This window comes from Crinia signifera, chromosome 1, assembly GCF_055691185.1.
Source record: "Crinia signifera chromosome 1, ASM5569118v1, whole genome shotgun sequence".
Taxonomy (NCBI): domain Eukaryota; kingdom Metazoa; phylum Chordata; class Amphibia; order Anura; family Myobatrachidae; genus Crinia; species Crinia signifera.
The window spans coordinates 331,455,055-331,472,676 of NC_139217.1; the positions used below are offsets into that span (position 1 = coordinate 331,455,055).

Genomic DNA, 17,622 nt, shown 5'->3' on the forward strand with positions numbered 1-17,622 from the left:
AGTAAAAAGTGTCAGTGTGACACTATACTGAAAAGAACAAATGTTAAGGCAATCACAACCTATTCCTAACATGCTAATATTTGTCTCCCTGTGCAAAGGTTTTCGGACATGGAAAAAGTAATGGAGAGCCTACTTGGGCTCTGCTCCTCACAGCGGTTATTGCGGAGTTGGGGATCCTGATTGCATCTTTGGACCTGGTAGCCCCAATCCTGTCCATGTATGTGATGTTATATTCTGACTACTTTACATGTTTTAGAAGACACATACTTCAAAGATGTCACTGATTTATACCCCTGCAGGTGTATTTTAGCCACAGCTCCATGGGGGTGAAGGTACTGTACTTAGATATGGGGCAAGATGTACTAAGCTTGAGAAGTAATAAAATGGAGAGTGATTAAACAACCAGCCAATCAGCTACTACCTGACATTTTTCAAACACAGTCTGTGAGATCACATGTAGGAGGTGATTGGCTGGCTGTTTATCACTGCATTTTATCACTTTTTAAGCTTAGTACATCTGGCCCATGGCCTGGCCTGGCCTCAGCTGTAATGTTTATGCCCTTATAGTCACAGAAGAGCGATCGTCATATGAAAATAATCTTTAATTTGGTATAAGAATGCATTGTGGCTTATGTACTTTGGATAAATGTGTTCCTCGGCAACTGTGGAGTAGCAAGTCTTAGATGTTGCAGCCTTTGGCAAGTGTTTTTCCTTTTGGACATTTTCCTAGCCACATTTTATGAGTTTTGTAATAGATCATGCTTTCTCCACTGTGAGGTTATATAGTGTATGCTTAGTACACTATTAGTGTGAGTGCAGAGGTGGATGAGTGTGCATTTTCTATGCTGTGTTTGGAGCATTGCCAGTGTGACACTGGATAAGTGATAGGAATACTGATACCCATATAATGTATGTTCTGGGACATAGGGTAGATGTATGAAGCAGCGATAACGAAGGAGAAGTTATAAAGTGCCTGGTACTTTATCACTGGCCAATCAGCTCCTAACTGTTAAGTTACAGGCTGGGTTTGAAATGGGACAGTTAGGAGCTGATTGGCTGGTGATAAATGACCAGGCACTTTATCGCTTCTCCTCCCTTATCACTGCTTCATACATCTACCCCATCACTACATGTTTTTATAAAATTGGCTTGCTGGTTATATTTGGGGCATATTGGATAGTGGATTTTCAGGATAAACCAATGCTAATTAGGCTGATTAAAGGGAACTCTGTTCTTCCAACTTGTTGATTTTGCTCTATACTGGAAAATGCCATCAATTATTTAGTGCATGGTACTGACCAATAAGCAGGGCATTTTGGATATGGGTACATGCTACAATTACTTGGCACTGAGCTTAAAATTCCTCATATGCACTTTTTTTTTTTAAATAATAAAACTTGTGCATGGACCCCCCCCCCCCCACACACACACACACACATAGGCATTTATAGCCAAAAACAATGCTTGCCTATACTATACTCCAGAAATGTCTCCCAAAAGTTTAAAGGCTAATCTGGAGACACCCTCTTACTGTCTATACCACAGACATTGCCCCCCCCCCCCCACACACACACACACACACACACACATTTTACACTGTCGCTAACCTGGGCATTGTAAAGTAGATAACAAGGATTGCGGGTAACGAGATGATGCAATTGTGCCTAGACTCCCCGCACACAACTTATTCACTTATTCATGCTACACATTAGTGTCCCTTCTACAGAAAATGCCCACAATACTACCCCTTATACACAATGCTCTTAGTATTAGCACCCCGCTTATACAGATAATGTCCACAGTAGTGTTCCTTATGCAAATAATACCTACATTAGTTGTGCCTCTTATACTTATACTCACAAATCCCACAGTAGTAGCACCGCTTGCATAAATGATGCCCACAATAGTAGCACCACCATTTATACACATAATGCCCTCAGTAGTAGCGCTGCTTACACACATCATGCCCTCAGTAGTAGCGCTGCTTACACACATCATGCCCACAGTAGCAGTGCCCCTGTACATGAAAAAATAAATAAATTCGACATTTTACATACCTAAATGTGTCTGGGTGCTGGGATCGGGTAGGTGAAGCTAACAAGCTGGAGGCATTGGCAGCGGGGATACATTGGTGTTAGTGATTGCCAGGTTAGAATCTATCTAGGTGTTGCTGAATTCATACCACCCTTAAGCTCCGCACACACGTTTCATCAGTGACCAGAGATGGTCGCTGATGAAAAGGAGACACTGCAAGGGGAAACAGCAGATCACTGGGAAGCCTCTGGTCGCAGGAGCATGCTTCTCCGACCAGCGACCAGCCCAGGACTGGTCGTGGGAGCGAGCTCCCGGCGACAGTCGCCCTGTACACATGGAAATATGGTCGCTCAGCAACCATATCCCCGGCGATAATGGCTGGAATTGCCTTGTGTACGAGGCTTTACAGTGACCTGTTATCAACCAGCTGCCCCTGTACAGTAGGTGACAGTTGGGAAGCACTGCAGGAATTGGAATGAATTCACAGTTACCCACACTCCTGCCAAGTGAGCAAGTGGTATAAGTACGCCTGTGTTTTGCGCTGGAGAACATGTAAAGCCTGTTTTAGGTAATAAGTTGCCGCTACATTATTGCCCTGTTCTTACACCTGGGGTGAACATTTCTGTGTCAAGTGCAGGGGAAAGGTCAGGAGACCCATGGACTCTTCCTGCAACTGCCTGCCTATTATGAGTGCCCAGAATTAGTTGAGGGGGCAACCGGTGTGCAGTTCTGTGGTGGGGTGGTTGAAATATTCAGAGCATTGGGAGTGTGCGGGAAGGAGAGGGCTCTATCATATTCACCCATTCGGTGAACCCACTCCAGGGATCCAGGGCCAGGTGAGCTGATTACTGGTAGGGGATCCGGGAACTGCTGTGCATAGCTGATACCGCTGAGGGAGGAGAAGTGACAAAGAACTACTGCTGGGATCCAGGGATTCCAGGGTATTCACAACACCGGGGTACATTGAGCCATACCACTGCAGCACACAGATAAAATTTTTAATTTCCTGGGTAAATAGAATCAAAGTACAGGTATGCTATACCATTGCATACCAGCCCACCTCGAACACTGATTAAGACAATTAAAATGTAACTTTTACCAAAATCTAATGGTGTGTACACACGGTAAGATGTGCCTTCAGATACTATCCACGATCCGATCAGATCGGATCGTGGATAGTATCTTAAGGCAGATCCGATTTGCATACAAGTCTGACTATATAGTGCAGATCTGCACTATATAGTCAAGGCAGCCAAGACTTTCTGCCTTGCGATATGTGAACGCGCATCGGAGACGGATCGGGATCTGAAGGGCTAAAACCCTTGCGATCTGCATCAGATTCCGATCCGATGTTGACTATATCGTCAACATCGTAAGGCAAATTGTACCGTGTGTACACACCATTACTCTCTCTCTGCACGTTACATCTTCCCACCTGTAGTGCAATATGGTTTTGCCCAGTTGTGTGCTTTTTTGCTTTGCCAACAAAGCTGAATCAGGCCCATATTCTATAGACATCCTATCAGAGATTGAGTTACAGCTTCCCATATTGTTCTCCATAGTATGCCTATTCTCTACGTGCTGATATACTCTGTGGTTTTCCTTCACATGATTATTATTCACTCAGCATATCTCAGGTCAGTGACTCAGGCTGCACTTACTCACTACAAGTGGAAAAATATATGCTATAGATTCATATAACAGTGCTTGGGATCACACAGATCTCTATTCATTCAGACTTATTTCCCTATATGTCCCCATGATTTGTCAGTAGGAAGACATGTTGCATGTCAGTATCCCTGTAGCCTGTTTGTCCATGGGACTTGTCTCATAGAGCAACACTGTTTATATGTTTTGCATTTAATACAGCAATGGTTGGTGCGGTTCTGCACAGGACTGTGTATTTAAAGTCTAGTGCAGCGGTTCTCAAACTGTGGGTCCCGACCTTCTCAGCATGGGGTCGCGACTCCATATTTCTGACCATCAGGCTGATGACTTTTCTAGTCTAGTCAGTGATTCCAGGAGTCTGAATACAATTGAACTGCTATTTTAGACTCCTCCCATCACTCTGTGCCTCCACAATGCTGCCATGTATGTGCTGTCTGCCGACTACACATGTGATGTGATGACCTTCTGCAGTAACTTGCTGGGGTCCTGTTATTATTTTTATTGTCTAATGGGGTACCAGAGCAAAATAGTTTGAGGACCCCTGGTCTAGTGTATTTGAATGATCAAAAAAATCTATAAATTCTCATTCAGGGTATTATGCTTCCCTAATAAAGGAATATACAGTATCAATAGTCAGGAAAAGAGAGGAAAGTACAAGTATGCATCTGTTAGCATTAGGCTGTATCTGCTGTACAGTGTTTGCTACAAGTGTATGCCTACACCAAGTACTCTGGCAATATAGAAAGCATATGCAAAGTAATGCTGCCTATACAATTGTGAGATATTGCATGCAATCATTCGATTTCGATCACATCTGGCCGATAAACTGAATGATTGTATGCATTTTTAAGGGGACATACGATGCGATGCGCGAGCACGCCGGTTGAATGTTCTCAAGATCTTATGTGTTGTACGTAATATTTATCGAATTGCAGGAGCAAATCGCATGTGTTTTTTAACCACATGCGATGCTCGAATGCAATCCGCTGGGGGGTGGAGGGAACGCTTTTTCAGCGGCGTGGGGATGGGTAGAGGGGGCCGGAGGTACCACTGGCGGCGTGGGAGATAGTGGGCAGAGGGCGGCATTGTAGCTGTAGCACTATCGGGCGGAGGGGGTCAGTCAGCGGTGGCAGCAGAATTGTTTAAACACTGGGCAGCCCTCTGATTGGCTGAGATAGCTCAGCCAATCAGAGGGCTGCCAGGTGTTTAAACACTTCTGCCGCCACCGGCACTGACTGACCCCCGCTGCCCGCTAGCGCTGCTTCTTGCGCTACATAACGCCACCCTCTGCCCGCCCTCTTCCAGCACCCGATGTGCCATCTCAAGATGGCATGCGACATCGGGTGCTGCAAAGGGGGCACTTTAGCACCACAAGATACGATCAGGTTCGATGAACATCGCAGTGCGATTTCGCATCGGATCCGATCGCACAAGTGTATGGGCAGCATAAGAGAAATCTAATTCCACACATTTTGTAGCTGTGTCGGAGCATTGACCATTTTGCACTCCAATCTCATTCATCCTAGGTTTTTCCTCATGTGTTACCTCTTTGTGAACTTAGCCTGTGGGTTGCAGACTTTACTACACTCTCCCAATTGGCGACCCCGCTTTCAATATTATCACTGGTAAGTCGTTTGCAGAATTATCCTCTCGTAACTAAAAACATTAGCTGAATTTTCCTATAATACAGGTTTTCTCAACAGTAGTACAACTGTGGCTGACAGGTTTGATGAGCTTTCTGTTCGGAACTAAAAAGAATAGAAAGATTTTAATGAATTCACTGTGTTCTATTTAAATGTCACTGCTTTTGTGTTACCTTACTGTGAGTGGCAACTCTTTCTCTGCCTTATCAACGCATGTTCCATTAAGCTAGCTTCTACAGATGTGTCCTCATACAGGGCCAAAGGCAGGATTTTCCTGAGGGGGTTTCTGTAAGGCCCCTTTCACACTGCACTTTGGACCTGGGATATTGTCGGGTTGCTGACTTAGCGACCCGGGATGAGGCGTGGTACGAAAGCACCAAACCTTATATCCTGGGTTGGGCAAACTGGCAATACAACCCTGGTTATAGGAAGGGTTAAACCCAGGTCGCCCTCTGTATAATGGGCGACTCGGGTTTAATATGAATGCGCCAATCACGGATCCGACCACATATACACACCACATACTTACAAAAACATCATACAGAGCATACATACACACCCTGCAGAAAACCACACACAGCATATATATATACACACACATAGCGTACAAAACATACACATTGCATACACACATCATGTACACACTAACACAGGGCATACATACAAACATACCATATACTGTATGTGTGTGTGTAGCATTCACACACACACAGCACACAAACACACATCATGTACCCACAACATACATTCACACATATCACACACACCATGACATGTACCCACAACACACACACATAGCATACAAATGCACATAGCGTACACCCTCCCACCCCAAACAAATACTGTATCAGGACAGTCTCTGACTTCCCCCGGGCCAGCATAACACCCTGGGGAATATAACACACTCACTTGCCCAGCTGCAGAGAACAGTCCTCCTTGCCTTCCCAAGTACCCCGGCAAGCTCTCTCCCACAGCCACACAGAGCAGTTGCCAGGGAGGAGCTGCACACTGCCTCCGCAGCTAGCTCCCTCTACTGTCAGACAGCACAGCGGCAGCCTGTCTCTCCATAACAAGAGGCAGCTGCCTCACACTGCTGTGTTATCGGGCAGCAGAGATGATAGATCGGCGAGCAGGGGGGGGGGTTCTTGATACTCGTAACCCCCCCTGCGTGCGCAAGTGCCATACTTTATGAAATGTCAGCTGCTCCAAGACCATCTTTTTATTTTATTTTATTTATTTTTTAGTCACATCGCACAAATGTCGCCCAATTAATTGTCATTTAGCAAAGTTGTTTTGTCTGTTCCAATTGTGTTATTTGTGTGATTAAGATGCACATTTTTAGAAAACAAGATGTTTGCGCTGCTGAATCACCATGGACCAGGCGAAGCGAGAAGAGCTGATACCACTGAGTCCAATGTGTATGAGGACCCATCTGTAGCTATTGCCCATAGAAGATTTACATATTGATCCTGGCCACACATCTACAGATTTATTGTCCAAGCTGGCTGGTCGGAACAAAAACCTGGTGATATCTGAATGACAGTTTGGCAGTTTTCCAGCATATTGAAGCAAATAGTCAACTGTCATTTGCTCTCATCCATTACCAGGTTTTTGTTCTAACCAGCCAGATCGGACAATAAATCTGTAGATGTATGGCTAGCTTAACTCTTACAATTCTCTATATAACCATGTTTTTCCTCATTGTAGGACCTTATCTTTCTTGGGTATGGCACTTTGTCTGGCTCTAATGTTCATTTCCTCCTGGTATTATGCCATCATTTCCATGGTGATTGCAGGGATGATCTACAAGTACATAGAGTATCATGGGTGAGCAGAGTCTGTGGTTTTCATACTCTCCTGCAAACTTTTCCTTTTCCTTTAATGCAGTGGTTCCCAAACTAACCGTGTTACTAGGCACCCAGGGGTGCCACGAGTATCTTGCACGGGTGCTTCGGATTGGTGGTCTAGGACCATATTAGCACTGATTTTGTCCATCACGTTGATCATACCAACTTTTATCCTAGGGGTGCCATCATTCAAGAAAGTTTGGGAACCACTGCTGTAATGTATTGCTGCCCCCTGTTGCTACAGGGGAGTATTACATTCCTCTCTATATTCTGAAACTCTTCTCTTTCCTATGTGTGCAGAGCTGAAAAGGAATGGGGAGATGGGATACGGGGGCTTTCTCTAAGTGCAGCACGCTTTGCTTTACTGCGACTGGAGGAAGGACCACCACACACTAAAAACTGGAGGTACATATATTTAACATTCATTTTCTGTATGTAGTCACAGTATAGTAGTTAAGCTTTAGACATACAGTGGAGGAAAGAGGATCCCACTCACAAACTTAGAATCTATAAAATAACAGGAGTTTAATAAATGATGATATTGCATATTGGTCCAGCCACATGGTAATGGTAAAAGTGCTTAGGGGGCTATATGATCCAAAAACACAACAAAGTTAGTTCAGGGTTGCCAACCCTCCCGGAATGGCCGGGAGGATCCCAAAAATTGGGTCCCCCTCCCGGCCCCCCGGAAAGGTGGGAAACTCTCCCGGATTCCGGCAGACCCCCTTCCGCCCCTCATGTAGCTGATGGGAGAAGCTTTAAATTGCTGCGATTCGCGGCTTTTCTGCAAGAGGGGCGGGGCTAAATATGCAAATCATGCAGATTTATTATTATTATAATTTTATTTATAAGGCGCCACAAGTGTTTTGCAGCGCCGTACAAAGGAACAATACAGGGAGACAAAATTTGGCATAACATTGAATAAATAACAAAATAAAAATAAAAGTACAAATAAAGAGCGCCACAGTATAATACACATTACAGCTTAAATGTAAGTAGTGAGGACTCAATCAACATACAACTAGAGGCTTGTGGCCAATGATGGAGATGAGTATGCGGATGAAGATGGTCACTGAGTGTTGGAGTATAGGAGAGCTGTGAGTGACATGTGAAGAGAAGTGGGCTTTGACAACAGGAGGGAAGATGGCCCTGCTCGGAGGAGCTTACAATCTAGTAAGAAGGGGAGACAGACAGATTACAAGAGGTGCAAGCAAGTGGGTAGTGGCTAGATAGCAGGATATAAACAGGCAAGGGGTCGGAGAACCAGCTGGTTTATGCAGTGGAAGGTACGCTTTGATGAATAGGTGAGTTTTCAGTGCCCGTTTGAAGCTTTAGCCCCGTCCCCTCATCGGAGACCCACATATTGCAGGATTTGCATTACTGGGGGCAGGGACTGATGAGGTCTCCATTAGGTCCCGCCCCCAGAAGTGATGCTGACAGTCTCCTCTCAGGGGTTCTCCCTGAGAGGAGACTGTAAAAGTCGGCAACCCTGAGTTAGTTTGGGGTCCGTGGGTTGTGAATATTTGTGTGAGGTGGATTTATATCATAGGTTAGTTCAGTGTATGCTTGGAAACTATTAGAAAGTGTTGGGCATAGGAGGGCATTCTACAGAGGGGTTACAGATTTAAAAATGCCTGTAACCAGTAATGAGTGTGGATGAGAGTTGCAGTTCTTTTGCAGAGTGAAGGTGTCACACTGGGTAAGATGCTGAGACAAATTTAAAAAATGTATGTCGATGTAGTTTTGTTGATGGCCTTATATTAAGTATTTTATACATAAGTCTTTTATATTGCATTTAGTAAAATAGAGGCAACCAATCTAGGAACTGTGAGAGTGGAGCAGAAGAATAAAGTCTTGAAGGCAGTGCAGGCGGTATAATAGTTAGCATTACTGCCTCAAACACTGGAGGTCATAAGATCGATTCCCACCATGGCTCTATCTGTGCGGAGTTTGTATATTCTCCCTGTGCTTGTGTGGGTTTTCTCCGGGTACTCCGTTTTCCTCCCACAATACAAAAATATACAGGTAGGTCAATTGGCTCCCTAAAAAATCTACCCTAGAATGAATGTGTGTGCGTGTACATGTGGTAGGGAATATAGACTGTAAGCTCCACTGGGGCAGGGACTGATGTGAATATTTAAATATTGTCTGTAAAGCGCTGAGGAATATATGAATTGGAGTTTTGTGTTGTGTCACAAATGTACTTATTATGGAGCTTTACTTTATATCTTTTACCTACATTTCTCCTGCTACCTAGACCCCAGCTCCTTGTCCTGGTGAAGCTAGACTCTGATCTCCATGTCTCGCAGCCACACCTTCTCTCTTTCGCCTCTCAACTGAAGGCTGGAAAAGGTTTAACCATCGTTGGGTCGGTTTTGCTTGGGGATTACTTGGAGAATTATGCAGAGGCTTTGGCAGCAGAGCAGGTACGGTTGCCTTCTTGGTTTTTTTTTATTTTGGAGGTTTTTTTTAGGAAAGTTTTCACAAATTAGAAAATAATAAAATAGTGCACAAAAAAAAAACAATAAAAAGAATAGTCAAGAGTCACAAGGACACATGTGGAACACAAGAAAGGACAATAAATACAAAACTCAGCAATGAACCCTACTCCCTACCAAATGGATCTTCAGTAAGCAAACTTTGCCAGGGGACTGGGCCTTGACTTATCTTATCACCAAAGAGAGCTAAATACTATCAGTCACAGCTACATGTTTCAAGAAATAACCTTTAAAGAAAGAACAACAGACCTACATACAGAATTAAATTGAGGTATCCTCCGCTAGCATCAGCAGCAGTATGTAATATGCTATAGGATTTGTCTCTACCTAATGTTAAATCCCATTGTCTGGGGCTGTAGGTAGAGGCAAACAGTGGGTTATGCGTTACCCGGTTTGCTGGAAAAGATCTACGGGGGTGGGCATTATGCGGTCCTTCATCTGCTGCTGAACTACACATGCCAGCATGCCCTGCCACCATTTTAGAATGTCCTGAAAACAAAATGGAGGCAGAGCCTGCTGGGTTGTGTAGTCCCACAGCAGCAGGGAGGGGGAAGGGGGGGCTGATATTTGACCATGCCTGATCTAATAGCCGGTGCCATAGACCAGCAAAACAGAACAGAGAAGAACAATGCCCAAGCCTTGTTTAGTGAGTTGGTTTGGGTGTGCCCCTTTAGCCTTGGATTTTTGTTTCTTTGGTAAACAAAATAAAAAACCCTTTCTCCATCTGCAACCAATTGTGGAAGGGAGAAGTGAATAAGAATTCAATTTCTTGCTTAAGGTAGACGCTACGGAGATATCCTTGTAAAGTGTGTAGATAGGTGCAATACAAATCTAATCTGCCATCATTCTGACAAACAGTTCCAGCGCAATATGATATACCATACAGATTGCTGTCTTGCATCCTATGCCGCAGGACATGCTTACGTATGACAAAACAGGTCCTGTGCATGTACAGTACCAAAAATCTTTACTTTGCAACAGCGGGTGTAGGTGCAATCACACCAGTATGACCGGCTAAGTCATGCACTGAAGCATGGATCGCTCAGCACACTCAGCCCGCAATGTATGCTGAGCAATCTGTTCTTAGTGAGGTTTTACCTACTGTTTATAAGCAATCCCCCATGATCTAGGAGGCATGAATTAGCGCAGCCATACATACAGAGCCATCCATGCTTCATTTCTAAGCGATCTATGTTTTCAAAAATGTTTTAACATAATTCATTCTTTAAAATCCTAACAATTTTTTTTGCAATGTTTTTTGAAAAAAATATTTGCCAGCTATGTTGTTAAAGAAATAACTGGATCGTTACCACATGATGGCAAACCTTAAAGTGTTGTTTGCTAATGCACTGACAAAGGTTTACAGATTTATCAATAATGTGATGCATCATAATTAAGTGAAATTGAGGGGAAAAATCACAAAAGGTATCCAACCTTAATTTGTAAGCTGCATAGTTCATGTTGCTTGGCTTGTTATACTGTAGGTAATATATTCGTATATCCCCTCCACAGGCACTAAAACAGCTGATGGAGCAAGAAAGAGTGAAAGGCTTCTGCCAGGTGGTGGTAGCACAGAAGAAAAGAGAGGGCCTGTCCCATCTTATACAGTCTTGTGGCCTTGGAGGAATGAGACACAACACTGTCATTATGGGCTGGCCAAGTGGCTGGAGGCAAAGTGATGACTCTCGGGCCTGGAAAACATTCATCAGTAAGAGACAAATGTACTTTTCTTTTTACTGGTGTTTTTTTTATTTTTTAAACCATAAATTACCCAGTATTAATCAAGAGACAGTATTTACACAGCCCTATACTATTTGTGGAATGCTAACAGACATCATATAGAACAGGCTTTAAGTCATTTGTTTTGCATTGAAACACAATTTGTGACATTACATATGATTTACACACCTGCTTCTAACCTTTGGCTTCATTTCCAGCCACTGTTCGTATTACCACCGCTGCTCGCCAGGCACTACTAGTGGCTAAGAACATATCCTTATTCCCTGGATCTCGGGAGACTCTAGCAGAGGGTAACATAGATGTGTGGTGGGTTGTGCACGATGGGGGTATGCTGATGCTGCTGCCCTTCCTCCTCAAACAGCACAAGGTGAGAAAAAATTCTCAGTATTTTCAGTTTAATCCTCTTCCTTTTACTGATCCGCTAACATGCATGTGCTTTGGTGCAGATTTAGCCTCCTGGCCATCAGTTGTTGCATCCCGTGCTTTCATATGGTCTATTACATTGCACATCTACCAGTTCAGTCTTGCTCATTAGTTACACTGTCTATGTTTCCGTATATGGTCCTCTTCATTGTATCACATGAATTGATAATTGAATGTATAACTATTCTTACACTTGGAAGGATCGTCTTGTACTAACTAGTTCTAATCTCATGCTACTGCTTCCCTTGTCTGTACTCCTTTGGCATCACTTGTCCAGGTGTGGCGGAAATGCAAGATGCGTATCTTCACAGTGGCCCAAATGGAAGATAACAGCATTCAGATGAAGAAAGATTTAGCCACCTTCCTCTACCACCTACGTATTCAGGCTGATGTGGAGGTAGTGGAGATGGTGAGTATGGAGTAATGAATGTAAAAGCAGGATACACACTATAAGGTTATCTGTCCAATCTTTCTGGCTGGATTGGAAATATGGTAATGTATGGAAGCAATGACCATTTGCTCTCCAAACAAACACTGGACAACAGACAAAATGGACATTCAGACAAACAGTGTTAATTCCATCTAATTTAACCAATTAATTCTAACGTCTATTTTTACCCATTTTCCAGCGTTTCGGAGCAAATTGTTGATTGTCATTTGCTCCCATACATTATTAGAGGTTTGTTCCAACCAGAAAGATTGGACAGATAATCTTAAGTATCATAACTATGAGATCACCATTCTCTGATATGATTTGATCCTATGTCTTATGCAGCATGACAGTGACATTTCTGCCTATACATACGAGCGGACACTTATGATGGAGCAAAGATCACAGATGCTAAGACAAATGCGCCTCTCAAAAACTGACAGAGAACGAGAGGTGAGACTGATATCAATAGATGCCTGTCATTGTATGTTTCCAAACCAGCATAGCAGCATGTGCTTCAAAATAAAACATTAATTAAAAGCTAGAGAAATGAAGAAGCTAGGATGATATATGGTTGCAGTATCCAATACCCAACTCCCAGATCTGGTGAAATCAAATGAGGATGACATACTGTATACTTTTATTTTTTTTAAATCATCATTGTTTATGTCATTTATACAGAAAAAAAAAAACTGTTTTACACAAATAGAGCCATCAATAAAAATACAGCTATTTCAGTTATATATTAGGTAAAAGAGATACAAAAAAAAAACACCTAAAAAGTAATCAATAAAGACAGGATTATATGCAACAAAAAAAGCTTGAAATATGCATGCAAATATGCATGAAAAATACTTAAAATATGCATGAAATGTGTTAAAATAAGCTACATTAAATAATAAAAAAAAGTAATTTTTAACTTATCTATTTCAAAGTCAGCATACAATTAGTTGCAAAAAAAACTTCAAATTTAGGCCCACAGCATATGCAGATGTCAGGATGCTGGCTGCTACAGCATACTGCTGCATCCAAAGCTCTTCTTGCATCAACTGCACAGACCCTCATCTCCAGCGCCGATTGATCAAATGTCAGCATAGCGTGTGAGGGTGGCGCAGTGGAAGGCTTCCTCCCTGCACCGCATACTCACTGTGACACAGCATTTCCTCCGCGCCGCGTGATGTCACAACCCTTCTGCCCACCTCCTCTGCTGCAGAAGTCTGTCTCTTGGTGTAAAGTCCCAGGCCAGGGGCAGGCAAAGGTTCAGGAGCTTCGTAATGGCATCCGCCCGACTGACTTTTATCAACATGGGTTGGCAGCACAGAGCAGTGTCAGACATAGCGTACATCCAAGGTTCCCCACACTGCGCACATATTGCCCCAGCCTGCACACTCTACCACTACCTGCCCAGCAGCAGGGCAAAGCAGTACTGTAACGCGCGGGTGGGATGTGGACGGGGCCTAAAATATGCACCATTACTAGATTTTAGGTAAAATATGCAATAACCAGTGAGCATGGCCAAAATATGCAAATGCTTATAATCCTGTCTCTAGTAATCAACAATAACAAAAATAAAAGCTAGCACAGTCCAGGGAGGGGGTTGGAGTGGAAATGATACCAAGGGGACCATATATCATGAAAGGTAGAACAGAATCATTCTGTAGACTTGTGATATATTTAATCGAAACCACAAAATAATCCGTGAGTAGAGAGCTGTCATGGACGGTGCCCCCACTTGTTTCCAGTGTTTGGCGATGAAGGATTTGGCTGCATTGCAGATTTGGACAATAAACCTATTCTGGTGTTTGCTGACAAATGGGGTCGGGGCAACCAGCAATGCTATAGCCGCCGATGGTGGTACAAGTATATCAAGTAATCGAGATATCAGTGCCCACACAGCTGACCAAAAGGCTTCAATTATCGGGCATGCCCAACAAATGTGGTAGATTGTACCAACCTGACCACAGTTCCTCCAACAAAGGTTTGTTGCTGAGGGAAACATGGTGTGCAGCCTAGACAGGACCAGGTACCTTGTAGCAGGTCTCTTTGATAGCTACACTAATGTAAGCCTTAGTGATTCTAGATCGAACGGTAGGTCAGTTTTCCTCGACTAAGGGAATTGGGAGGTCCTAATCCCATGCTAATTCATGGGGTTTTCGTTCTGCAGGAGTAGGGGCCAAAATTTTGCTATACAGAAATGAAATATTACCTCATCGGCCCACTAAGAGCAGAGGCGATCGAAAGGCATCAGGATTTGTGATTTGCTAAAGCAGAGGCGTTGAAAGGCGTCAGGATTCATGATTTGCTAGAGGGGTATTGAGAAGCAACAAAACTTATAATTGGCACACTTTGGAAGCGGAACATGGCAGGGACAGTACTTGAATACTGCAGCTCAGCTAAGGTGGATGTGGGTAATTGATCTTTGACATGTTTAAATCGAGTGACTTGCAAGTTACGCCAAGGTATGTCCCCCACAGCATGCAAATGAATGTTTATGTCAAACTACCATCTACTGCCTGTGCGCGGGAACACACACTGCGAGGGGGGGTGAGAGTATTCCCCGGGTGGGGTTTGGTGGACTTGCAAGGCTACGAATTCGCAGCCTTGCGAATCAACCAGAATAACCCCCCTACATCTTGTGGAGCAGGAGCACTTTTTGATTTAAAAGCTCATGCTTCTCTTCGTCTATACCCCACATGCCTCAGAAATTAAGTGTTTTACCAACAAAGCCACAGTACATAGAAACAAGATTACAGATTCAAAATAGAGTACAAGTGTAAACATACTGAAATGACAACAATAATCCTAATAGGGAAAACCGTGAAAGTAACAAAACAAAAGGAACAGAAACACAAACAAAAAGCATAAAGGGAAGCTATCTGGTGTTACTCATAGAACTAGGATTTAACATAAGTACAAAAACTACAGAGAAACAATACAATGGTGGGAATTCCAAATTTATGAGGCGCAACCTGGTGAGATGATGTCTAGAACATAGGGATTTCTATAGTTCTTTCCACGTCCTAGTACAGGCATGTCCAAACTATGGCCCTCCAGCTGTTGTGAAACTACATGCCCTAATGGCAAAACTGTGGCAAGGCATGATGGGATTTGTAGTTTCACAACATCTGGAGTGCCATAGTTTGGACATGCCTGTCCTATTATCTCAAATGTTCCATCTTTCTTTCTCTCCCAATGTATTCACAAAGATATATGGAGAAATTCAGAAAGACAAGTAGTTAGATATTATTAAGTGCATTCATTAGTGGTAGGTGAAGGAAGTGAAAAGTGATGGATGGGCGTACCCCACTCACGGTAAGTATGGTGATGTATATGCCCGTATAATTTTCTCCTATGGCCTTATATTCTGTGGTGAAATATTCATATTTCATGTTCTAGACATCATCTCACCTGGTTGCGCCTCATAAGTTTGGAATTCCCACCATTGTATTGTTTTTCTGTTGTTTTTGGGGTTACCGGTTATAACCTGGGATAGTACAAAATAGAGGCAGCAGTGCGCCAATAGGGGTCATCTCTTATAATTCTATAAGCACAAAAAATATTTTTCTCATTCATCCTATGGGGGATACTGAATATACTGGGGATATAAAAAAAAAAGCTGTCCCAAGGTAGAGTATGCTTAGTATATTCACAGTGTGGAACTTTTTGTCATAAACTGCTATTTATTGGATGGTAAGTATTGAGTTTGCGAAAGTGGTGAACAGAAGTTCAAGTGGTCACCCTCTCTTGTGGTGGGATGTGCCCTTACATTTTTAGGGACATCCTGTCCTGTTAATTACGAGACTTACCTCTTTTGTGGACATTAGTATTTTTATTTATGTATAAGGCACTGCAAGGGTTCAGTAGCACCATGTGAGAAGATAAGTTAACAATACACTTAACTACAGATTAAACCAGACAGTATATAAATTCACATAGATAAATAATTATGTAGAGAAGACAGAAGGAAGAGAACCATGCTCCTACAAGCTTACAATATATGTGCGATATGGGTGGACACAATGGGAGCAGAAGGTGGAGACTGCAACGAAGGGGTAGTAAAGTGAAGGGGTAGTAAACTAGAATGCAAAAAATGGTTTTAAGATCTTAAAGGCTGGATGAAAGTCTAATAGAGGGAGTGAATTCTGGAGGTTAGAAACAGCCCTGGATAAATCCTGAGAATGGAAAGTTGTGATCAAGGAGGAGGTGTGGCGACAATCTTCATCAAAGCTAAGAAGGTGGGCACTTGTGTGTGTGTGTGTGTGTGTGTAAATTAAGAGATGTATTGCAGTGGAGAGACTAGTAGAGAGGGCAGCATACAAATGGAGCGGCTCTCAGACAGCGCCGGGGCTCGCCAGAATGCCCCCGCTGGTGATCGCCGGCTGAGAGGCTCTCCACCTAACTTGGACACGCGTCCCAGTTTTCAGAGGATGGGAACCCTGCCCGTCTCCACTTCAGGGAGACGGACAGGGTTGGGGGGGGGGGGGGTGCGTGGGGACTGGCGGACAACAGCGGGGACCGACTGTGAGCTCCGTCGGAAGGGTACGCGTGAGCGTCTCGTGTGTGCGTGTCCCCTTCTGGGGGATGTTGGTTGGCGATCCGAAGGCCAGACTCCCGCTGAATGAGAAGGGCACCATCTGTAGTTAAAGTGATGAGAGGAATTTAAGGTGGGCAGTACAATTAGGAAAGACAGGAGAGGGGCAAGGGAGGAGTTAGAAAGCCCATATAGGAGCAGATTACAGTAATCACAATGGTAAAATGATGAGGGCACGAATGAAAGTTTTAATAGCTTAGAGTGAGGAAGGGCCACTTTCTGGAAATATTGTGAAAGAAATAGAAAGGGGAGGATTGTGAAAATGATTGTGTGTGGAGAAGGAAAGGGCAGATTCAAGGGTAACGCCTAGATCATGAATTTGGGGAATGGAAGAGATGAGACATTGCCATTAGGGATAGCGTGGACAGTCGAGGAGCCTTGGCTGGGGAAAAAAAGGTTAGTGTTTGAAATATTGAGTTTCAGAAAGTATATTATCTTCCACTAGGAAATTGCAGAAATGCGCATGCGCAATGCAAAAACATCAGCCCCGTGTGAATGGACCAGAATAAGGTCCATAGAGTATAATACTTTTGTAGTAAGATATTATCAAAAGGCAGTAGAGAGGAAAAGGGGCCAAGGCCAAAACCTTGGGTTAGACCAACTTGAAGGCGAAGCAGTGGGGAAGTGGTGGTGCAATTATTATGTAGGAGAAGTTGGATAAGTAGGAGAACCAGGAGAGAGTAGATTCACAAAGCCAAAAGAATGGAAAGTTTGGGGGAGAGGGGTTGCTGTTTAGTGATGTTGACGC

At 43.5% G+C, this 17,622-nt stretch overlaps 1 protein-coding gene across 3 annotated transcripts in view; it reads left to right on the plus strand.

The window, feature by feature from the left end:
- SLC12A6 (solute carrier family 12 member 6) overlaps positions 1-17,622 on the plus strand; it is a 47,110-nt gene that overhangs the window by 19,235 nt on the left and 10,253 nt on the right. For all 3 annotated transcript variants that reach the window (XM_083145198.1, XM_083145201.1, XM_083145204.1), the window contains 9 exons: positions 99-217; positions 5,229-5,327; positions 7,053-7,172; positions 7,493-7,597; positions 9,450-9,618; positions 11,203-11,398; positions 11,628-11,797; positions 12,131-12,262; positions 12,629-12,736. In XM_083145198.1, the coding sequence (XP_083001324.1) occupies positions 99-217; positions 5,229-5,327; positions 7,053-7,172; positions 7,493-7,597; positions 9,450-9,618; positions 11,203-11,398; positions 11,628-11,797; positions 12,131-12,262; positions 12,629-12,736 (1,218 nt within the window). The remainder of the gene's footprint in view (positions 1-98; positions 218-5,228; positions 5,328-7,052; positions 7,173-7,492; positions 7,598-9,449; positions 9,619-11,202; positions 11,399-11,627; positions 11,798-12,130; positions 12,263-12,628; positions 12,737-17,622) is intronic.